Source organism: Meles meles, chromosome 6 (assembly GCF_922984935.1).
Source record: "Meles meles chromosome 6, mMelMel3.1 paternal haplotype, whole genome shotgun sequence".
Lineage (NCBI taxonomy): Eukaryota > Metazoa > Chordata > Mammalia > Carnivora > Mustelidae > Meles > Meles meles.
The window spans coordinates 50,983,546-51,007,864 of NC_060071.1; the positions used below are offsets into that span (position 1 = coordinate 50,983,546).

At 51.9% G+C, this 24,319-nt stretch overlaps 1 protein-coding gene across 2 annotated transcripts in view; it reads left to right on the forward strand.

The window, feature by feature from the left end:
• Positions 1 to 5,055: 5,055 nt before the first annotated feature.
• Positions 5,056 to 24,319, forward strand: part of SMAD3 (SMAD family member 3) — a 117,554-nt gene continuing 98,290 nt past the window's right edge. For both annotated transcript variants that reach the window (XR_006818853.1, XM_046010202.1), the window contains exon 1: positions 5,056 to 5,786. Coding sequence is in view for 1 of the 2 variants with exons in the window: in XM_046010202.1 (XP_045866158.1) it covers positions 5,581 to 5,786 (206 nt within the window). In the remaining variant the exon portion in view is untranslated. The remainder of the gene's footprint in view (positions 5,787 to 24,319) is intronic.

Genomic DNA, 24,319 nt, shown 5'->3' on the forward strand with positions numbered 1-24,319 from the left:
GCTGCAGGTGACCGTTCCTGGCCCTAAGTCCAATGTCCTGACTCAAATTTCCCCAAGTCAGACTTGGTCCCTCCCAGTGCCTTCCTTGGCCAGCACCTGCACCAGCTCCTTTTGCCACCCATTCTGCTCCCATGGGCACTCTGTCATTAGCACCTTGCGGGGGGGTCCGGGGACAGAGGGGCAGTGCTGGGCCGGCAGGCCGGGGTCAGTGGTCCTGTTTGAGTAACAGCAGCTGAGCTCCAGGTGTCCCTGTGCTCCTGTGAAGTAGCCACAGTGATGTGGCAACTGGGATAACTTCAAACATGACCCTATCCTTGAGGTCCGGGGCCCAGAGCCCAGCATAGAGCAGACCCACGAATGGCGCTAGTCTCCTGACCCTCAGCACCCCACGCTGTCCAATGGAGCCACCCCTAAGTCTATATGTTCCTAGGGGTGGCTACGAGGTGGGACATGTGTAATAGTTTTGCCTATGCTCTGCACCATGAGAGATGATGATCACTGGGCTGGAAGGTTCTGGAAACTTGTGAAGGCTGAATAATATTCCATGTATGTATATATACCACGTTTTTTTTATCCATTCGTCCACGAGCAGATTAACTAGAGTTACTTCCACCTTTTGGTTCTCATGAATTATGCTACTACAAACTGTGTACAAATAGCCATCGCCATTTGTCCCTGCTTTGGCATCCCGTGCGTATAAACCTAGGAGTGGAATTGCTTGATCAAGTGGTAATTCTGTGTGTAGTTGTTCGTTGTTTTTTTTGTTTTGTTTTTAGGAATCACCATACAGTTCTCCACAGCGGCTGCGGCATTTACTTTCCCAAGAGGGTTCCCGTTTCTCCTTGTCTTCCCCAACACTGGTTCTTTTGTTCCTTTTTAAAAATACTACCCATACGAATGAGTGTGAAGGGGTTCAACGTGTTATCTTTTTGTTTAAGACATCTTTCAGAAAGCACACAGTTGTTCAGTGTATATGTAATTTTCTCCGCAAGTAGCATTATGTTGCTTACCTCATTCTCTGTGTTCCTCTTTGCTCTCCGCACTGTTTTTAAGATCCATCCGTTGGCTTTGTGTGCGCCGCACTCATTGTTCTAATACTAATACTAGTACTCATTGTTCTAGTACTCTGTGCTGAGCACCCACCACATCCCTACTCTGTGTGGAACGTACCGTGTTTGTGGCAAGTTCACGGGTTATTGGATTTCTTACAGCAACCCCAAGAGGTATTTTTTTTAAAGATTTTATTTATTTATTTGACAGAAATCACAAGTAGGCAGAGAGGCAGGCAGAGGAGGAAGCAGGCTCGCCGCTGAGCAGAGAGCCCGATGCAGGGCTCGATCCCAGGACCCTGAGATCATGACCTGAGCCAAAGGCAGAGGCTTTAACCCACTGAGCCACCCAGGTGCCCCCCCAAGAGGTATATTATTTCCATTTTATAGAATAGGAAACTGACCTGCAGGGAGTTAAGGGACTTGCCCAAAGTCACAGAGCTGGAAGTCAAACCAGCTGGAAATCGAACCCAGCTCTGTCTGGCACCTTGGGGCAAACTCCCATGTGTAAGGTGCTGCACAGAGCCACAGGCCAACGTGCTCTCTAAGATGAGGCCACTCCCGTGAGACTTCCGGTCCCACCTCAAATCTGACTTAGATGTGCCAGTCACCTCCTTTCACCAGACGTCCCTTCATGTCTGTGTGACATGAAGACAGAACAATTTTAAAGCTCTTTCTAGATTTGCCACTTGTTGATTAAACACCCTTTAGCTCATGGAAAAAAAATAATCAGAAATGAAGTCATGTGTTTGTTTCTCTCCAGTGTTCTACCTGGGAGCCGCTCCAAATCCGTGAGAACCCTTTGGTAAGTCCATTTGCGAGGCGATTCCTGATAGGACTGACTATTCCCAGGGAAACAGATTCGCTGCCTCCAGCCCCATCCCACCTCTCTTGAACTTTGCACTTACGGTGATGAAAAATTAACTGGGCTCATGTTTCCCTTCCAAGGACAACCTCTGCAAAAGCTGGCCTGGCTGGGCCCTGGGAGACCAGGTGCCAGAACAGGGTTCCTATCCATCTGGAGGCATCCTCCCATTCACCACCCAGAGTCACAGGAGCACGCAGGGTCCTCTTGGCCCCGGGGGCGGGGGGGGGAGGGGCCTAGGGGGTTGGGGTGGGAAAGGAATCTGGTCCTCAGCCCTCCTTGCCGCTTGGTTGAAACTGGGCTTAGCTCCTCAACTCTTCTTGTGGAGAGACTGAGCCCAGAGGGGAAAGGACTAGCCCCGAAACGGCATTGCTGGACTCACACGTGGATCCGGCCCTGTCTTTCTGCACGCACGACTGTCCCTGTCACGCGGATGACGGCTTGTGAAGAAGTGCAAGAAAGCCTATGTCAGCCACGCTAACTAGCTGCTGACTAGTTACTTCCTCCCTTTGGGAAAATGGGAGCACTGAAGAAAAGCTCTGTGCCATGATTTTAGAGAGTTAGGTCCACACCAGGCCCTTCCGCTCTGCTTAATTTCCCGATCTCTTTGGCTCCTGACCTCCGTGGAGGATATCGCCTGCCTCCATGAGGCGTGGCTTCTCCTCTGTGAAATGAGGTGTTCGCATCACAGGAGGGCACTTTTGATGCTTTTCTGGATACACCACTCTGCACAGTAACAACTGTTTTCTCCGTTCTGACAGCTGAGAGGAGAGGCTCCCTGAGGCGGAGGGAGCCAGGGCGGAAGGAGCCAGGGCGGAAGGTCGGGTCAAGTCACTGAGGGAGCCTGAGGGCCCCTTACTTCATCTGACGGCCTCACAGCAGTCCCATTGGCATGATTTGATATTCAGGTTAGAATTCAGGTTTTACTAGCAGGTGATGCCTGCAGGGGCCCCTTCTCCCAGGCACACGCCTCCCATGCCTCCGTGCTTCTCTAGGCTGTGAGCTCCCTGAGGAGAGGGGCCTTCATCATCCCTTTCAGCCTTCCCAGAAACGAAGGAGAGGGCTGTGACACAGAGGCATCCTATAGACGCGTGCCTAACAGAACTTCCTCGCTTAAGCACACACCACTCTTCGTGGCATCAGCCCCTGGGGCCCCCAGCTGTGGTTCTGTCCCTTAGCAGCCCTTGACTGTTTGCAAAGCTTTCCCCAGAAGAGTCCCACAACGACCACCGCCTGAGGTTGAGAGGAAAGCTATTTCTAGCCCTATTTAATCAGGGAGCAAACACTCCTTGCTGGGCCACAATAGTGCACCTGCGTAAAGAACTTTTGTTTTGCAAAGAGCTCTATCAGTGATGTCACCTTCGCGGGCCAGGACTCTGAAAAGCGGCGAGCTGAATGCACCGGCAAGAATGTGGACTTCGGCCTCACCGAGCACTGGGTTCAAATTCCAGCTCCCCAGCTTGGAAACCCCAGTTAAGTATTATAGGCTCTACGTGCACCTGTAAATGGGAGGCACAGGGATATTTTACCTGGGGGTGCCGTTCTGAGGATTAAAGCAGAGAGCAGCATTTGAGTTATCTGGAATGAAGAAAGCCACCAGTTCATGTTGACTGTTGTTTCTTTTTCTTTCTTTCTCTCTTTCTTTTTTTTCTGATGAGGGCTGGGAGGAACCAAGTGAAACCTCACACTACAGGGGCAGCAGGTGACCTGAGGTCTAGCCAGGAAAGGGAAGGCCCCACTTGGGGTTCAGGGGTTCCCAAGCGGCAGGGGAGTTAGGAGGGGAGTGTGAAGAACACAGCCCTCCCAGGCAGCTGATGGGCCTGTGGGAGGCCATTCTCTCCAAGGCAGGGACCCCTGCAGCTACCCCCGGATTTTGTGGATTGGGCCACACCTCACAGAGCTTTGTAACTCCCCACCCGCTAGCGGATAAAGTCTTTCTCACCGGGGGGGGGGGGGGGGGGGGGGGTTTCCTGCTGTTAAAAACAAAGGCTGTAGACGCCTGGCAGGGGAGGGGCAGCAGGAGAAATGGCCTGAGGGTCTGGAATAACTCCCAACCGCAACTGTGGGGTTTGCGCCCAGAAGGCCCTGAATTCTGCTGGTGGGGAGACAATCCCCAGGCGCCCCAATGTCCTGGGGTTTCTTTGCTTCCCACCGAGCCTAAGTTTGAATACAGAAACCTCCCGAGTACTCCCCCTCTGCCTCACTTTCTGCGAGTTCACAGCTTTGGAAACAAAGCTCTCTCCTGGTTTTGGGGGTGTCGAATTTCGGATTTTTTGTATCATAAGATTGCAAACACCCAGTAATGTAATCCCCCCTCCCCCCCAAGATGAATTCTAAAGCGCCCCCATTCATTCCTTCATGAACTCAACAGATGTCTTTGAGGCCCATTTTCTGCCCGGGACTTGATTCACAAGGCCCAAGGGACCCCTGGCTCCGGCTATTATCCAGAGAGTCTCAGGGATCCCCAAATCTCCACGCCCCCATCCCAACTCTCTCCTTCGCACACAGGCTCAGGGGCTTTCAGCCGGTGTGATCTCACCGAGGAGAGAATAAAAAAACAATAAACAAAAACCCAACCACCACAACAAAAAACAGCTCCAGGAACTCCGGCGCCGCCAAAGCACCTGGCCGGCATCAGCCCGCGCACATCCAAGAGCGCGCCCCGACTTCCTGGGCCTCAGCTTTCCGCGCGCCCTTTCTCGGACCCGGGTGCCCCCATGGGTGCACCGCCAGCCTCTGGCCGAACGGCCCTCGCTCGCTGCCAGTCTGGCCCTCTCCAGCCCGACACTGCAACCTAGCTTCCTGAGTGTGGGTGCAGAGAGTGGACGCCACGACAAGAGCCCGGCCCTCCCCTCTCGCCGCTCGGTTCCCACGACTTCCTCCCGGCGCCCGCCCGACTCGCGGTCCGGGCCGCGCGGGGTCCTGCGCGCACCAGGCAGGGCCGCCGCCGGCCAGGGTCGCCCACGTGGGCGTGCTCTGCGCGGGGCGGGAGAAGGCCGGGCGCCCTCCCGGAGGCTGGGGGTGGGCAAGGCGCCCGGGGGCGGAGGCGGCGGGGCGCGGGGGAGGAGGCGGGGAGCCCCGGCGGCGAGGGGGCGGTGACAGCGCTTGGCAAGGAGGCTGCACGCGGATTTGCATGAAACACAGACTGGGAGCGGGCGGGAGCGGGAGAGGGAACGGGAGCGGGAGCGCGGCGCAAGCCCCGGGCCGGCCCAGCGAGCGAGCGAGCCGGGAAGGAGGAGGGGAGCGGGGAAGCGAGGCTGCCGAGGCGGAGGGATCTGCGCATCAAAGCGAGCGAGGCGAGCAAAGTTTGGCTGGGGGTTGGACTTTCCTTCCTGGAGGCGGCACCCAAACAGCTACCCCGTGCGGAAACCCAAACTTTCTTCTGCCACTCTGAGTCTCGCGGCCGCCGCCTCCGCCCCGCGTTCGGGGCCTTCCCGACCCGGCGCCGCTGTCGGCCGTCCGCCCGCCTCCCCCGCCGCCCTCCTTCCCGCCGCGGGAACCGCTCGGGGCGCAGGGCCGCGCGCCGAGCCCCGCTGGCTGCAGCGCCGCGGCCCGGCCCGGAGCCGGGCAAGTTCGCCGGGAGTTGGGGCGAAGTTTGGGCGGCCGAGCTCCCCTCTGCGCCCCCCGCCGGGGGCGCCCCTCGCCGCCCGCGCGCCCTCCCCAGCCATGTCGTCCATCCTGCCCTTCACCCCCCCGATCGTGAAGCGCCTGCTGGGCTGGAAGAAGGGCGAGCAGAACGGGCAGGAGGAGAAGTGGTGCGAGAAGGCGGTCAAGAGTTTGGTCAAGAAGCTCAAGAAGACGGGGCAGCTGGACGAACTGGAGAAGGCCATCACCACGCAGAACGTCAACACCAAGTGCATCACCATCCCCAGGTGGGGGGCCCTAGCGACCTGGGGGCGCGCCCGCCCAGACCCCTGGCATGGCGGGGCCGGTCGGGTGGGGTTGGAGCGAAAGGGCTCGTGTGTGTGTGTGTGTGTGTGTGTGTGTGTGTGTGTGTGTGTAAGGGGGGACAGTGGGAGCGCGGTCCGGAAGAGGCTGGGGGGGGACCCCAAACAAAACCTTTTCTGGATTTGCAAAGATTCAGAGCCTGGGGCTTCCATGGGGCACTCTCACTTCCAGACCTCACATTCGTGTTTCACCTCCGCGAAAGGGGGGTGCTGCTGGAATTGGCAGCCCCCACTCCGGGGAGCTGCGGGCTAGAAGTTGAGGCTGGCTTTGTTCAGCTCCGCGGGCCCGAGCCCCTCCTCCGCCGCCGCCTCCCGCCCCCGCGGCCCGCGCTCGTGGAGGTGGTGGTGTCTCTCCCTTTCTTTCCTTCAGTCCTGTCCCCCCACTTCTTTCCTCCGCAACAGGAATGCAGTCCGTACAGCTGGGGCTGTGGGTGAGGAGCGGGAGCCTCGTGATTGACAGATTCCTTCTTCGTTCTCTCTTTGCCTTCGGGATTAGCATTTTTATCCAGTATTTTTAGACTCGGTTGTGCCAGTCTCCCGCCCCCTCCGCACACACGCACTTTAGTTGCCGCGCAGTGCTTTCAAATGAGAGACAAGTGGCAGAGGTTAGGGTCCTCTCTTCTCCCCCTCCCCCGACGATTTTTTTGGTCCAGTTTTCAGCCTGAGATTGCGGGCTGATGGAGGAGAGAGCTAGCTTCGCGCTGTTCAGATAACAACGCACCCCAAAGTGGGCCTCGCATCGGCCCTCGCATTCCTGCAGAGCCCTCCTTCCCAAAGCGCTTTGCCATCTGTCTGGACCTCCTTTCTCCTCCGCATCGCGCTAGCTAGGTCAGGCGGGAGCTCACAGATGGCTGATAGAAGGGGTCAGTGACTTCACTCCCCAGGGCTTTCTCTTAGTGTTGCTGCCCCTGGCTGGGAAGTGTGTGTGTGTGTGTGTGTGTGTGTGTGTGTGTGTGTGTTTGAGAGAGAGAGAGAAAGTCAGGGTAGGGGGGACACCTTAGCCTCCTGTCTCTCCCTCTGGGCCCCCTTTAAATTCTGACTCTGCACCAAGGATGTTTGTGTGTGTGCATAGGCGTTTGTGTGTGTGCATAGGGGTGGGATGTCCCTGGGGGTCCCAGGCTGCAGAGGAATGAGCAGAGAGTCCCCAGTCCCACAGAGATTGTGGGCCTTGCTGCTGGGCCAGGAGTGGACTGCCTCCTTGGCCACCTGCTTGGGGCAGCTGTACACGGCCTGCCAGCCGTGTGAGGCAGGCACAAAGCAACATCTGTCCACAGGAACCCAGAAAGGGCCTCCTCTGGAAATAAATGCCACATATGGTGGGAGAGCTGGCTTAAAAAGTAGTATATTTTTTTTAACTGGGTGGATCCAGTCAATAAAGGGGAGGGAAGGTGGTGTGTCGTCTGGGAAGTGTGCCCTGGGCCTGTGATCAGGAGCCAGAATTGACTTCAGAGGCGGTGGTGTGATGTGATGGGGTCGTGAGCCTTGGATTCTGGGCCCAGCTCTGGTTCTGAATTCTTCTTTATTCCTTTGGTTAGGGGGGCGGGGGGTAGCGTGAATGAGTGTCATACTTCTCGCATCTGGGGAGGAGTGTGCAAAACGTGCCTTCTTACCTGTCTGGGTGCACTGAGGACAAGTGCTTTGTGCCTTGAAACAGAAAAAGAAAGAAAGGCATTAGTTATAAAATGAGCAGCTGTGTAAAGTGCTTTATAGTTTACAAAGCACTTTCACATGGTTTTAATGAGATCAAGAAAGAAACTCCTGGAAAATAGATAAGGCCGTCAGACTGCAGATTTATCTCCTTTTTAAAGTTGAGAAAACTGGAGGAGGGAGATGAAAAGGGTTGGCCCAGTGGACTTGGGACTCTGACCACATGTGCTCCTTTTCCTACCGTGGGCTGCTCTCTACTTCCAAAGTTCTGAATACATTCATTGCTGAATGCTAGAGCACAGTTAGCTTGGGGCAGGGGCGGCTGTGGATCTCTGTTGGTAAGGTTGCTGATGTTCTGTCTTTGGGTTGGTGACTGCTTGGAGAAGAACACTTGTTTTCTCTTGCCTTGGTTGGGGTTTGCCCCTCTAGGGAAGCTCAGCTAGGGTCTGCCCTTTCCTCTTCCAAAGTCCTCCACAGCGTGAGGCATAGGAACAGTTTGGACCTTTCTGAGTTCAGGCTGACTTGCACCTGGCCTTCGCACGACTCTCTGTTAGGAGTGCGGTATCTTCCACCTGCCTAGCAAGGGCCGAATAGGAAGGTAGATTTTGTTTTTAATCTTTTCTCCGGGAAACCCAGTTGCTTGGGTGGATCCAGACAAAATGGATTTCCATCCCCGGATTTTGTGCCCACGCCTCTGGGTCACCTTGTCTCCCTTGGCAACAGCTGCCACTGTTTTGGTCATGGGCAGGAAACTAAAGGCCATGTCTTGGGGAGGTGTCTAGCTGGCCTCCACGTTGGTGATATCAGTGTGTCTGCCTAGCCCCAAAGAGTGTGGTGGTGGTGTTTGTCAAATTGTCTGCTGTCTCTACACTACCTTGTATAACGAGGGCTTTGGAGAGCTGATCAAGGGCGATGTTTAACCTAGTTATCCCATGGTGTGTGGAGGGAGATGGGGCTCTGAGTGGTTAAAACTACCCTGGGGTTTCAGGAGACCTCAATCTGGGGAGACTTGACAAGCGTGTTTTGGCTAATGTGTAATTATGATCAACAGTAGCAACCTTTGGCAAGGACGGCAGTATCCTAGGGTCTTCTAGACGGCAGGCTTGCTTGTGTTAACGCCGGCTGTAACCTGTCTCGGTGATCAGGAGAGCTGGAGTGATGCAGGCTTACTGACACCAAGAATGTGAAAGAGACCCGTGCCAAGGAAGTGGTAAGAGCTTGATTTAGATTCACCAGGCGAGAGGCTATCAGGAGACTCTGAGGTCTGGCAGTCTGGGCAGAACTTAGACAAGTTGTATAACAGCATCTTACCCGTCACCTGCCTGAGTATCTGAGTAAGGCAGCAGGCATCTTCCCGGCCAGCTGGGAAGCATGGAGTCCTAGCTTTACCACGGAGAGGAAGAGAAGGTGTGCTCATGCTGGGTCAGTAATCGGGCCAGGCACATTTAAGAATAACTTGTTTGATGGACACTGGTAACTGTCCTTCTACCAACGGGCTCCATGCCTTGGCCTGGTTGTTGGGAGCTGGACCAGGCTTCCAGTCTGGTTGGTTTCGGAGGGAATCTGGGCTTTCTTGTGTCAACGTCGAGAGGAAAATGGGGGAATTGAACCAGCCAGCGGGTCTGACACGTGCCATCTCCTCTTCCTCTGTGACTCTGTTCTTTGAACATGGCTTCCTCTCGTTCACCATCTGCAATTTGCCAGGCTACTCTCCCCCTAGGGAGAAAGGAAAAAGATCGTCATCTTTAAGGCTCCTTTCTCAGACGTCTGGGGGCAGACCTATGACCAGGGCTGCAAAAGTGACTTCTTTTTAATACCCTCTTGACCTCACTATCTCCTGTCCACCCACCTCCCTCACTGCCGCTCAGAGCGCCACTCTGGTCCCGCAGGAAGCAAGCCCACTTCCGGCTGCCAGGGAGGCTGTCTGTCCACTCCTTTCTCTGGTTAACCTTGATGAAGGGAGTTTCACACAGGGAGCTGGGGAGAGGAAGGGCCCCACAGACCACAGAAGCTGCCCCGGGGGGCTGGCTCCGAGCTCTGGCTGAATCTTGGAGCCACTTGGCATTTGGAACCTTGGAACTTGCCGCTTGCACCCAGGAGTTGAATGTTTGGGCTCGTGTATCTTACAGATGGCTCTTTGCTCCCAGTTCCTGATCAGAGGCTATGGGGTTGGATCTTGTTGATTCATTGATGGTTCTTGGCCCCCTTCCAGGTCTGAGTCAATATTCCAGGCAATGGGAGAGGATGCGCAGGTAAATCTGAGATGGCTCCTGCCTGAGAGGAGCTTCCACTTCAATAACGGAAGGATTAACAAGGCATTATGTGAGGGTCTAACTGCTATTGCTTTTTTATCCACCCCCCCATCAGAAGAAAAATGAGTTCTAGCATGGAGTAATTTGAGGGTGGGGGCTGGGGACTATAATGTGTCTTTTAAATATTGTGGAAGTCCCTGCTAGAAAACAAAATAATGGCCGCCATCTGTTTTTGCCAGAAAAAAAAAAAAAAAGAATTCAAGTCCTGGATCTTACCATTTTCCTATCTCGATGGATTGAGGAGTTCCCTTTAATGTCTCAGAGCCTTCTCATCTGCACCTGTGAAATCAGGCTGCTAGAAGGCCTATGGAAATGTTTTGTAGACCAGGAGTTTGGCAGATATGTGTTATGTTTTCAGCCTTCTGTGTTTATCACTCGTTCGTAACTGAATTATTCACTCATTTGTTAAATACCTAGTGCCATTAGCAAGGCAGGACACCAGTGCTTACCGAGCTCCCTGTCCAGGGGTGGGGGTGCGGGGAGACAGACTTGGCCAAAGATACAGGAAATGTGCTACAGCCCAGGGATGGACAGAGTGCCCAGGGACATGGGGACAGACTGATAATTCTGTGGGAGGGGGTGGGGAGAGGAGGGAAGGGTCAATGGGAGGAATTATTATCCAAAGGAAGTTTCTGGACTATAAACATGATCACGTGAACTTGTGGGTACGTGGTGATACCGGTCTCCAAGAATGAGGATGTCTTTATCTTCTTGGTCTTTTGCTAAACTGAGTACTGTTGTAAAAATGTTACTTCGTGGCCTGCACGGAAGGGTCAGTGACCGGTGTGCGGTATTTACTCCACTTACAGCATTCTCTTGTTGAAGTAAGAAGTAATTTAGTACTGAAAACCTGAAATTCAGGTTTCCTCGGTGGGAACAGTGACTTTAGATATATTGGCTCAGAACGTAACAAAGAGTGTCACTAAAAACTGGGTAGCTTGTTGATTATCGTGGATACTTAGAATTTCAGCATTCTGGTGTGACCTAGCTTTCTGGATCTCTGGTTAACACTTGCTGAACTGAATCCTGTAAGCCTGAGTTTCTGCGTGGACATAACAGCTTTGAATGATCTATTTTTTTAAAAAAATCTTCACAAGGATGTCAAGTTTCAAATGACCATTTTAATCGTGGAAGAAAGTCAGCCAATACAGTAGTCATTTAGTTCTGATGAGAAACGCAAGAAGCGGATGAAATTGAGAGAATGTGGCTCAAGCTTATCACATCAGAAATCCAATTAAAATGAGTTCTTGAAAAAATAAATATTGGTTTAATAATGTAAACTTGTAATTGCTGTATTATTTTAACGGAAATAAAATTAACATGATTTAATGGACCGAGCGACCATTAATTTTCCCTTGTTAATTTATTAGGGGATTTTAATGCCATGTAACGCACAATACAGCCATTGTTCTGCGTGAGCTCCTTTATGAAATAAATAGGGCCAGGCAGCGCTGGCTTTAAAAATTGAAATCAGACTTTATTCTCACTACCTTGTTCTCCCATCTTTTTATTCCGCTTCTACCCCCCCCCCCAGCCTCCTAAAAGGAGATACAGCTTTCTGCAATTAACAAGGCTCATGATTAGACCTAATAAACTTTTTGTCCTTCCGCGTCTTGGGGCTGGGAGGTTTTACCACCTGGTGCAGGTGGGAATGGCTGGGGCCCGGTGGGACGGCACTAGCCACTCCCCCAGAGGGGGCGGGGACTCGTCTGCGGACCACTGAGCTGTTCCTGGCCGTGGAGCCTTCAACGTGTCTCCACCTTCACGCCCAGTGGATCCTGGAAACAGTTGGAAATGGCCATATCAACCCCACCCGCCAGAAATTTGGTTTCTCATTTTACTCTGTGCCAAGTTTCAGAACCACGATCCCCAGAGAACGTCCCCTTCCTTTTTCTGCTTTCCTGCATCGTCCGTCCCTGGACCCAAACGCTATGCTAGGGGGCAGGAGTGACAGAGTAAAGAAAACCGGCACCACCCCTACAGTCTGGTAGCTTCTAGTCCACCAGCTGCCAACATGGGTTCTTTGGATTTGTAATAATGCCGTAGGTGTTACCCCTGGTGAATTTGTAAATACTGTTTTCTTGATGCGGGAGAGCCGAATCGCTCAAGCTCTACAGTTTAGGGACTCCTGACAAAGGGAATTTGCATGTGTGTGTGCCTGTGTGCGTGAGTGTATAACGGTATTCTTTGTTTTTATTTAATTAATGGTTTTAGAAATAATAAATCTGTAGTACAGGTCACCCTATTCGCTGGTGATTACCCGAGGCCTCTGCTGTAAACAGAGCCAGCACAGCCGGTATCTGCGGCAGAATGTTTTGACAGAGAGACTCAATTGAAAATGAAAACACAGTTGAAGCCTATTAATTAAGAAGTTTGGCTAATTCTGGATTAGGCTGAAGTTTGTTTAGCAGGCTTTTTCTCCCCAGAAATGCTGTCAAAGAAAAATTCGTTATAAACAGGGCTTTGGGGTTCCTTTTGGAGGCAGGAGTCAGCAGACCTGGGTTAGGTTCTAGGCTTAGCTCTGTTTCGGATTGGCTGTGTGACCTGGGGCAAATTGCTTAACATCTCTGGGCCTCAGATGTTCCCAGTTCATAGGTGAGCAAAGCGTTATTGGAGGGCCTTTCTAACACTAAAGTGGTTTTCATGCAGGCATTTCAGGAGCTCTCCTTTGGATGCATTCAGTTGAATAATACATCACAGGTCTTTCTTGATTATTAATGTCCTGAGAGCCTGTCAGTCTAGGGCCAATTAATTTACACAAGTGAAAGTAATAAAACTACAATCCAGTATTAATTTTGATTATGTTACCCTTCTCTCCTCCCTGCCTCTCCCTTAACTCTCTGAATCTAAATCCCCAAAATTTAACTACCAAGGAATATAAAAATGACCAAATTCAAGGCTAGAGACATGAAGGCTATGTGTCTTGAGATGCATTGAGCAAATTTTCTCCTTTTGTTGCTAATCTTTGGCCATTCTCAGAGCCGGAGGTTTACAGACACTAATGACCACAGACACCTAAAAATGGCGACCTGTGAAGAGGTAGGCATTCTAGAGGATACCTGTGGAAAATGTTTGCTCATATGTCAGAGCTTACCCAGGAAGCCTCGTTTATTTATTTTCAAGCATCTATATAAAGAAAGGCTATGCTTTTGGAAAGCATTTTGCCTTTTGTTAGGCAGTGTGGAGGTTACAAGTTGAAACCCCAGCCAGGGAATGAAAAGTGAGTTTCTCCCCGAAAACGTACTTTTTCTGTAACCTCTGGCCCTCCATGCTAACATCAGGCAAGTTTTTCTCCTTACTGCTCTGCTCAGCATTGAGGACGAGAGTGCTATGTAAGACACATTGTGTATGGGTTTACCTCTGAAACCTCCAGAACTGTAAATCTGGTTGCTTTTGCTGCTCCGTGTTCCATCCCTGATTGCCAAGCCAAGTTGTAGCTCTGAGGTGTAACCTTTTTTTTTTTTTTTTCCTTTTAGACTGGACTCTTGAAAATAGTGATGCTTTTTGGGTGTGTGTGTTTTAAAGGTCTGTTTTTACGCTGTCACAGCTCAAAAATGCCAAAAGGCATTTTTTCCTTAAAAAATCACCTCTGGGCTAAGCCCAACTGTGGAGTAATGGATCCAGAAAAGACTTTTTGAGTAGTTACAAGCGGCTGAAAGCAGGCCCTGATGATGGAAATTGGGTTTTTCCTTTTGCTTCAAATCTTTCCTGTTGTGAAGTCTCTCTGACCCTCGTTGAATTCAGACTCAAGGTGAGCCTTATTTCTCTGTGTGCATGGGAGGGCTGGGTGAGTTCGTTTATCCTGCTGTCCCTTTAAATTTTGCATGTAACCATTTATTTCTAACCCAACAGATGCTTAAAATATTACCTGGGGAGCAGGGGTAGGGATGGGGTGGGTGTGGGTGGACAGGAAAAGCCTGGTAATGAAGAAAGAGCAAAGGGCACCAGAGTCTGACAAGCCTGGGTCTGCGTCTGCCAGTTGCTGGCTCTGTGGCAAACTTGGGTACATTTGCTTCAATTTCTTGAGCCTGTTTCCTTATCTGTAAAATGGGGATGGGATTGCCATAAATCAACCCAAATGAGGTAAGAGAGATCAAGCCCTTGTCCCAGATTTGCAGCTCACAGTCCATAGTAGGTGCTCAGTAAACACTCCCCTTTCCCTTTCAGGAGGGATATTTGACAGAGAGTGGCAGTCTATTGCAGCAGAGGACCCCCACCCTTGCTCTCAGAGCTCACCCTCGGGAGAACCTCAGTTCCCATAGTGACAGAATCCCCGCCCCCCAGCCCAGCGAGGGCCCCCAAGCATGCCACTGGTTGGTTGAGGGCTAGGCCAGCCACAGAAAGAGAAACAATTCATATTCTTGGGTGGTTCTGCCCTTCCTCTCCCCTTCCCCCTCTTTATTGTCATTGAAAAAATTGTTTGGCTGACTAAAAATAATAGTATTGAAAACAAACTTTGATGAATCAGGGCTCCTGGGGCGGGGGATGGGCTGGCTCCTGAAGCCAAAACGGTGTGACTCACGCCCTTGTCACCGATAGCTGGCCTGTAAGTGTGTGCAAGTGCACGATGTTTGTTGTTGCAGGGTTTTTTTGTTTTTTTTTTTTTTTTGTTTTTTTTGAGACCTGGTTGGAAAGCAGTTCTGGTCCCAACCACCACTTCACCATTCTGCTTGGTGGTTGAGTAAGGATGGTCAGCACTGGCTGTGTAGATGCAGGCGGTGGTGCCCTTGACTGCCCTTAGGTGTTCACAAGAGAGGACTCCTGCCTACAGGGTCAGGCTTTGGTCCTCCTTCTGGGGGTGCTCCTTCTCACGTGACAGAGCTGTAGGGTCAAGGGGTGGCCCATCTAGGGCCCACACCTCCTCCTTCCAGGCTATGCTTTGGGTCCTGACCCTTCAGTTCCCTGCCCCGGTCATCTCAAGATTGCTTCCAAGTCTTGTGTGGGCCTTTCCTGGATCCATCTGCCCCATTATGCATTGGCCATGGACATGTGTGCGCCCATGGGCCTAAGGTTCTGACAAGGCGTGCAGGGCAGGGGGATGAAGGAGTCAGATGGAATTCACGCTTGTGGCGTCTGTATGGGTGTGCATGAAGCCGGTCAGTATGTATGATGGTGCCGGGAGTAGGCTGGCATCTGGGCTCTGTTCTCCCTGAATGTCCACATTCCCCTGTGAAACCCAGGGGCCAGGGAACTCTAAATGCAAAGCTGGCCTTCTGAGGTTGCAATAAGGTGTTTGGCAGGGTAGAAGGATAGAATATGTTCTATTTTTTGGTTTGTAACCTTGACTTCTATCTTTTGAACAGGACCTATGGCATGTAGGCCTTTGCACGTCCTCTGCTTAGGACCCACAAGTGGCGGAGCAGGCCTGTTTCTAGCACCTCCTCTCTATTGTGGGACCACGACTGAGGCCAGCCTAGGTGGTACCGCTGTATGGACAAAGCTCTGGGGACTTCCACGAAGATTGATTTCCTTCCCCTTGAACCTGGATCCGAGTGGATTACAACTCAGGGAGAAGGCAACATGTGTTGTAGTTGCCAGTCTCAGAAGTGGGGTGGAGAGCAGGATGGCCGCTGGTGCATTTGTTTGCTGATGTGTTTACTGGGCACTGACGTTGTGTTGGGCCTTAGGGGATATGGAGATGTAGAGGTGAGGTTCTATCTCTGAGCTGCATAGAGGCAGGACAGGTCCCACCGACCACTGTTAGGGAGGGTTTGTGGGACAGATGTGGTCATAAAGGTCACATCAGTATTGATTTGGGAGCCCAGAGGAAGAGCAGCTCTCTTTTGGGGGGGAAGGCAGGAGGCTTCCCAGAGGCGGTGGTTCTCCAGCAGGACCTCAATGGATGGATAGAGCATGCACACGGGGCAAAGGCTGCCTGGCACACTGGCCAGACGGAGCATTGGAGGAGATTTCTGGGTGGCCAGGCTGTGGAGGGGGTGTTGGCCAGGCTTCAGTAGGCCAGGCTTGGCATTTGGACCTTGCTCTTTGAGGACTTTGGGGATTTTCAAGTAGGGGTCCAAGCCACCACTGGATTAGGACTTCATTTCCTCCCCGACCCTGGGGCTGGTAGCAGAAGCTTTTCTGCCTGAGTTACCCAGGTCAGAGTCCTAATCCCTCACACCACCATGTGGACAGCTTTCGGCTATGTCTGGGCTGGGTGAAAATAGTGTTTTGTTCGTTCTCAGGGGAGAAGACTAGCTGTCCAGCAGGAGGGCTCCGGGAGCCCGAGTGTTCAGGTAATTAGCTGGTGAGTCATGCTCGCCTCTTCCCACGGATTCCTTGGGAAAGTGAGCCAAGTGGTGCCTGGTCTCTATAAGCAAAGGCCTCGAGACCAGACCTCGGTGTCCCCCCGTGGTGTCCCGTGTGCCTGGCCCAATGCCTTGGGTGGGCTGTCCCCGGACAGGGTTCTTTGATTCCTTCCTTGATGACCATCTAGGCCAGCAGGCGTTCCACTCCCCGACCACATGGCAGTCGGCGAGCATGCCTCCCTTCTCTCCTGCAGATTCACAGAATGCCATTTCAGTGTCTTAAAAAACCAGATTATATTCCCTAATTAGAGAACAGCATCGTTTACTTAAGTCCATGTCGTTCATTTCTTTTCTATTTTTAGGGTTTATTTATGTTTCTTAGTAATCTCTGTACCCAGTGTGGGGCTCGAACTCACAACCCCGAGATCAAGAGTCCCATGCTCTTCTGACTGAGCCCACCAAGTGCCCCTGTGTTGCTCATTTCTGTCAGCCCTGCGAGCAAGCAGAGAGTCTGCTGACCATTTAGAGATTGGGTACAACTTACCGTATGTGGTTGGAGTCAGCTTTCAGTGGAAGCTGACAGGTTTTCAGAAGATCAAGTTTTGTGTCCACGGACTGCTTGTGGTTTGTGGACCGTTTTTGAAGACACCCATGGAGCCCTGCTTCTGAAGGGACAGCAGACGAGGAGAGCTCTGGGTTTATGCTCGGGAGATGCACGTTCAGACTTCTGCTCCCCCACTCACTGCTTTGGTGACACGGATGGGTCCCCTCGCTTCTTTGCACCTTCTTTCTTCATCAGTGAAACAGGAACAATAATACCTTCCTCAGTAGGACTGTTGACATTATTTGTATGGATGAGCTATGCATTCAGAGCACTCGCAGACTGGAAAATATTATAGCGTCATTTGCTATTTCTTTATGAAGCGTGGCCCTGTCGTATCGCTAAAGATGCTTTCTGAGAGAGATGGACTGAGGCTTATGAGTTTACACTCAGATTTCCACAAAGGCCTTTCAAGAAAAATCACAAAGGATGTGCATAGTTCAATTGGAGTATGAACTCAGGGCATGCATGCTTGGGGAGGCGGCCGTGCCAGAAGCTTCCGCGAACTGATGCTCTGGGCCCTGCCTGAGGATTTGACTCGGCAGTGTTGACCTGGGGCCGGTCACCTGAGGCCTCTCCCCTGGGGGTGGGACAGTGTGAACCGAGTGCTGACTGTATGCCCGGGGCTAGTATGGGCCACTGATCAACTAGTTGGTCTTCTTTCCCCATCTGCTGTACTCTGAGAAGGATGGGTTAATCATGATCCAGAGGAGGGTGCTGAGGCTTTGAGGGGTCAACGGCAGAGCAGGAATCTGAGCTCAGATCTCTGGTTCCTGACTCTGGCTGTCTGCTCCCCACGCCAGCTCCCCAACAAGGGGCTACCATTCTTACCGTTTTCAGCCTCCTAAGCAGGCGATGGCCTAGGTCAGTTGCTTTAGGTCCCATGATAAGAGATGGAGCTGGATTTGCCTCAGAAGCTCTACCAGCCCTTTTAGAATCGAGGGTGATGATAGAATTTATTGAACAGACCAGGACACTTCTAATAGTGAAAAGGGGCGGTGCTGTTATTAATTAGGGCCCCAAAGTGAGCATAAGCCCAGACTGTCCAGCCAAACCTGGGCAAACAGGCGGCCTCAAGCCCCCTACCTCTGTGGCCACGGTTATGCCACCTGCCAAGGTAACTGGGAGCGTTAGACCAGCCAGTTCATATGGTACTGCTAAAGGGTAAGGGACTGTCTGGCTTACTTACTGTGAGTCCCAGGGAAGTGACTTTGCCTAGGGTTGTGTAGCAAGTTGGCAACACAATATTTGAAGATGGGATGAGGTCTTAGAAAGAATCACAGGAGTGCTAGAGCTTCCTTAAGTGGAGCAGAATTAGGGAACATTTGGCTCGGCTGATGGTTAGTCCGGAGGGAAGGGGACAGAGGGCAAGGGGGCCGGTGGCCGCAGGGAGATGGTGTAAGGCATTCGTCTGGCTGGAGAAAGTCTGCCGTCCTCTACAGACCTCGTCCCTTGGAAACCCAGGAAATGCCCTCAGGCCCAGTGAGACTGAGATGGTATTTAACGGCCAGGAGCAGAGACTTCTGGAAGCTGACCTCTCCCGCTCCCCTGTTCCATTTTAGAGGCCTTGAGGATCCCACTGGCCGGCGGCTGGTGCAAGTTTAGTGGCTAATCCTTCTGCTGAGGAATTTTGGAAGGCATTGAGGAAGGAATTAAAAATAACAGCAAGCATGCCTTCTCTTTCTCTTTGATTGTGTTAAATGCATGGAATGTGCCAGGGCCTCTGTGAAGCACGTGGCCCCACATAACCCCTCCGCCAGTGGAATTCCGCAGAGGACAGGGAAGGGCTCAGAGCCATTCCACTGCTGCTTTGTGTTCTCGGGATTTGTTCCTGTGATCTTCTCTTGCCCCGAATAATTTGTCGGAAGTCTGGAGAGGTGAGTCCCCTATGTTCTCCCAGCAAACGGCTGTGGTAGGCGAGGCCCTGTCTGAGGAGCTCCAAGGAGAGCAGCTGGAGTGACAGAGAGGACCGGTCACAGGCTGAGAAAAGGAAAGTGTAAATTCAAGCCGAGCTTGGCAGCATTTGCTTGGAGAACTTGAGCTGATACTGTGGAGCTCTGGTCGTCATCCTTTGTGGCTATGCCGTGTCTTATAAATAGCACAAGACGCATTCCCCCGCCCCCCCCCCCCCCCCCCCCCGCTTTCTCTGCCTCACAGACACAAGGAGGCATGTGTGTGGGTGAGTATGGCAGGGAGTATTAATTATTTATGTTCCGGTTCTTCGGAGAGACATCGTGGGAACTGGGCCCTGGACTCCATGGAGATGACCAGGCCGCCTCGTGGGTAAGGCGGCAGTCTGTTGCTGGGCCACAGCAGTCGGGACCGTTCCAGTCCTCTCCTCCGTAGCGGAGGCCCACGGTCCCTCGTGCCTGGTACCACACTAAGCCAGTTGGCCTTTCCCTCTCTGGTCCATCCCCTATCCTCTATCCGTATTGGGGCCAGGCTCACTGCGTTGGGGTACTTTGGGCTGCAAGTCACCTGAAACCCACGTACCACCTTCAGCAGTGGGGAGGTTTATTTTCTCTAAGTTGGGAGGCGGGGAGGTTCAGACATCAGCAAGGACTTGTGAGCCTTCCGTCTTTCTGCTTGGCCCGTCTTAAGCCTGAGGGGTTCTGCCTTCAAGCTCCACCTCTCTGGGTCCTGTGAAGGCCCCAGCTGCTCCAGGCACGACCCTCCTTACACATCCAGGGGGCAGAAAAGGCCTCTTCTCCTTGGGGGTCTCTCTCTCCAGGAAGAGCCTCCTGGGACCTCACTGGCCAGCGTCGTGTCCGGTGCAGTCATGGCAAAAGTAATGCTTGTGAGAAGCCTCTTGGATTCATGGATGCGGACTGTTTCTTTGACTCATTACTGTGCTCAGTCCCTGCTAGGCACTTGGTGAATTTCAGTTAGCACGTGCTGGTTCCTGCTTACCTTCTCTGAGCGGATTCCTGAGCACTCACTCGATGTCTTGCTAATTCTGAGGTTGTGGTGGAAAACCACTGCAGGAGCAGTTCCTGCCCCCACAGAGCTTAGAGTCCAGAGGAGATGCAGAAACAGTTAAGTGATGGAGAGCCTCTAGCGTGCGGTCCATGGCTGTGTGCCATGCGGCGTCTTTGGAAGCAGGGTGAGATCGGGGTTTTGGGGAGACAAATGGCTGTGTGACTCACAGGGAGGACCCTTGAGGCCTCGGAAAGCCGTACCTGAGAGTGGCATCTTGTGACCCAAGCCAGGTGGCTTTAAGCAGTTCAGACTTCTGTCTCCTCCACTCCAGTCTTGTTTTCCTGTTGACAAAAGGAAGGCAGAAACTTGCCCTTGGGTGTGCAGTGGGGGAAAGGCACAGAGCTGAGAGCCTCCTGCCCCCAGGGGAAATTTTCTAAAGGTTCTTGTGGTATTCTGGCTTCAAAACCATGTGCATTTAACGGCAGGCTCAGTGTCTTTGTGAGTCTCACTGGCTTTGAATCTGCTGGAAACTTTCTCTGAAAGCATATAGATGAAGAAATGAGAATTCTATAAATGTTGTAGCGGTTAAAGACAAAAGTGCTGGCTGATTTATGTAATTTGTTGGTTGTTTTCTGATGGAACTTTCTGCAGAGATGGAATGCCCTACAGTCTTCCTGTCACAGAAAGCTAATAACTTGACTTCAGGTCAGCAAGTGTGTTTTCATTCCAATTCAGGAAAAAAAAAAAAAAAAGCCCGTCCCAAGGCCTCATGTTTCATTTTCCTGTTGATCTAGATGCTGGGATAACTCGGGACCCCGGGGAACATCTCAAAGCTAATTAAAGACGTTTGCTTGAGGTTTGCCTGTTTTTCTTGCTTGACTGAAAGAGTTGCCGTTTTTTGCTTTTATTGTTTAAAAAAAAAAGGGAAGCTATCACTGCTGCTGATCCACATGTGGGGGGGCGTGTTGCACACCTCAATAAACATGTGATGTCATCCTTCTGCTCTGTTAACACGGTTCCCCACAGAGAGGCACATTTGAGCGCGTAGGCCTGGAACCAAAGCAGCTCCTTTTCCTTGAAAATTCCCGAGTTTCCAGGAGTCGTGGCCAGGCGAGGCTGGCCTTGAAGCCGAACTAAGTTGTCCCCATGTGAGGCTGGACCTGTTTGATCAGCTCCGGTTCTGAAGTTAATGGCCCGAGCACCCCACTTGCAGAGGGAGAGTCAGCGTGTGCGGAGGTGGAGAACCCGACAGCCATCCCAGGGTGCCCCCAGCCCTTTGTTTAACCACGGCTGTGGACCAGTGGTCTCAGATGTTTACCATCGCCTGTTTATAAGAGGGAAGTGTGGTCATATTTCTATCTCTTTTGTGGGCTGCACGGTTGCCTTACTGGGGCTCATGTGGGAAGTGGTTACCGTTAGGAGGAGGGTAGAATAACAGTACTCACAAAGGGACTTTGATCCAAGAATCCTTTTGAATGTCATCTTTTGGCCACCGTGTTTTTTGTTTTATTTAATTAATTAATTAATTTATTTTTTGGCCTATCGGCCTTCACTTCGGTCATGAAAAGAATCAAGCCACCGACTGGATGGCGGGCTACCCCAGCCGGGCTGGAGCCAGACTGCCGTGCACGCTGCTCCCCTCCCTGGGTTTCACGGTGGCGGTCCCCCCCCGCCCCCGCCGGCAGCTCTGTGTCTCTCTCCATAGCTAGAGACCCTCCGCACCGCTATGCTCTGGACATCAGCGCTGGAACGTCCCAGCTACACCTGGAACTGAACCGGTGCTTTTCTTTTCTGTTCTCCTCCCACAACCTACACTAGTTTTCATTCTTTTCCGAGCCTCAGGTTCAATGAAGTGTTGGATCCTTGAGAAGACAGACAGAGGCGCACATGGAGGCAATGTAGTCTCTGGGTCCTGTTGCTTCGGTGAGACCGAGGGGCCCTTGGCCACTCCCTGGTGGAGGTCGGCTTTGTGAATTCGGGAAGGTCAGTCTGACTTCTCTGGGTATTGGTCTTTGCAGCTACAAAATGAGAGGCTCGAGAGAATCCCAGAGCTCTAAATCAACTATAATGTTTTCTGACTCCTCTCTGTCCTTTCTTTCTTCCTTGGCTTCTGGCCTTTGCTGGTTTTGTTTTGTTTTTTAGATCTTTTTTAATATATTATTTTTTAAAGATTTAATTTATATGAGAGACAGCACAAGTGAGCATGAGTGGGGGTAGGGGTCAGAGGGAGAAGCAGACTCCCCACTAAGCAGGGAGCCCGACACCGGGGCTCAATGCCAGGACCCTGAGATGATGAGCTGAGCCGAAGGCAGATGCCCAACCGACTGAGCCCCCCAGACGCCCCTATTTATTTTTGAGAGATAGTAAACCCAAGAGCATGCACGTGCATGTGGAGGGGGCAGCGGGAGAGAGAAGCTCAAGCAGACTCCCCAGAGAGCCGGGAGCCCAACTTAGGGCTCATTCTTGGGACCCTGAGATCACGACCTGAGCTGAAAGCAAAACTTGGATGCTTAACCAACTGTGCCACCCAGGTGCCCCTGTGCTGTTTTCTGGATGCTCGTGTTTTCCTAGGGGGACGAATTAAAGCTTTCATCTGATGTTCTACCTTCAGATGTGGCCCGCTCCTCCTTAGTGATCTCACTTAATTCCACCATAATCCCTGTCGCATTCCCCAGAAATTTACTGAGCATCTTTAGTCGGTGGCAGTGGTGGGCCCAGACACTGCGGTGGCCTGGCCGTTGTAAATGCACGGTTGACTTGGACAGTCATGCATACTTCTGCCTTTCTGACGCTTCTGGCTTGTGCTGGAATGAGGCCCACCTGATGGGGATCTCCTCCTTGCTCCTGGGCCAGGGGAAATCAGTCCGCAGGCAGAGAGCAATTCCCACTTAGCCCAAAGCGTGCTTCCGCTGCGTCTAGGCACCAGTGGCGTTCCGCCCATGGTGTTGTAAAATACAGGAAGGAAGGGAAACGCGTTCGCAGGTTGGTTAGAGATTTTAAGCCAACATTCAGCTCTCTCATATCCCCAAGAAACCGGAATCCACCACCGGCTCTCTGTGTGTCAGGCCCGCAGCTCCGCTCAACAGAGTGTCCTTTCAAAACCGCAGTTAGGATCCTCTTTGCGAATGGCTTTTTTCATGAACCTCAGCCAGCAAGTATGTTCTTTGAGGATTACAATTTGACGCAGTCAGGAATCTTTAGAGAGAAGCATCCTTTTGTCCTCAAGCTGTTGTAAGGCCACTGAGGCTTGGCACCTCCCAGAGAGGAACTGGAGAACAGCCTCTGAGTGTGTCCGGTAAGTGAACAACAAGCCTTCATCTGATGCAGCTTTTGTCGAGTCCGTCTCTGTAGGGGTTGCTCTGTGCTGTCAGGAGTGGATCTAGAGACAGAAGGTCCTAGTGGGCCAGCGTGGTGACCTTGGGTGAGTCACTTGACTCCCCCAGCCCTTGTTTTCCTCCTTTATGGACCAAAGGCGTTGGCTTACCAGGCATTTAAAGTTTCTTCCACTGTAAAACTTCTGATTCTCGAGCTTGCATTCAAAGAAATGACTGGCTGCGTTACTCATTCGGATAGTTTCGGGATCACTATAAAATTGCTGTGGGGGCTAGAGATGGGGGCCCCCAGAGGACAGAATGGAAAAAGATCAGAGGCTCAAGGTGAGCCGTGGTAACTGGGACTCCTGCTTCAGAACGTTTCACATTTGGTTGTCAGGCTCCCTGTAGAAGGTCTCTAACGCTTTATAAAAACTCTGCTGCCCAGACTGTACCCCAGACCCGTGATTTCAGAATTTCTGCAGATGGGGCCTGCAGGAATCCGTATTTTAAAGTTCTTCTGGTGATTGTGCAGCCAGGTTGGAGAATCCCAGCCTCAGATCTTATGTAAAGCTGTGGTTCGGTGTTGCCGACATCTGTTCTGGGGAGGAGGGGGGGAGGCATGGGGGGGGCATGATCGCGGTTGCTTAAAAAATAAATAAACAAAGAGCACATGCACTCAGACGGCAAAGTTTTAGATTCTAGCAACGTGTTGGTTTGGTGAGCACAGCGGCCGATACTCTGAGGTTTAGAGCTACGGTTCTGTCGTATCTCTGGGTCAGTGGTTTCTCGACATCTCCGAAGGAGTGGAACCATCTGTAGTTGGTTACTTCTGCTCAGGAAACTCCGAGCACTGAGTGGGGGGTGGAGCCCAAATGGATTAAACAGGCCATTACACACACCCACACTTTTTTCGAGAAACGAAGTCAGAAGCCTTGGCCAACGTTGGTGTACCTTTGTGTCAGATCCTTAGCAATGCCCCGGGTGGATCCCAGGGGCTATGGAGGCACGTAGGCTGTTGTCCCTGTGACAGTGGTCCTGCCCTTGGTTGAGAGTATGGGCCACTTCATGAACTGTAACATTTAAACACTCCCATCCTTGCCCGGTTGTTAGTGGTTCACAGCAGGGCAGCCATCCCTGCAGCCTAAGATGTCTGATGGGGCACAGCTGTTTGGGTTCAACATTAATGGAAAAGGGCCCAGAGGGGAAAAGCCAGCTAAATGTGCATCTCTTTCAGGTGGTGGTTCGGAATGCAAAGGTGACTACTTAGGTTGGTGTGAAATGAGCCGTGGAGGAAGGAGAACTTGTCCGTTCTGATCAACTCCAAAGAGTTTCACAAAGTGAGGGGATGTTCCAGGAGGTTCTGAGATGACAACCTTTGGGGTAGATACACGGGCCAGGTGTTAAGTTGCCCTTTTTG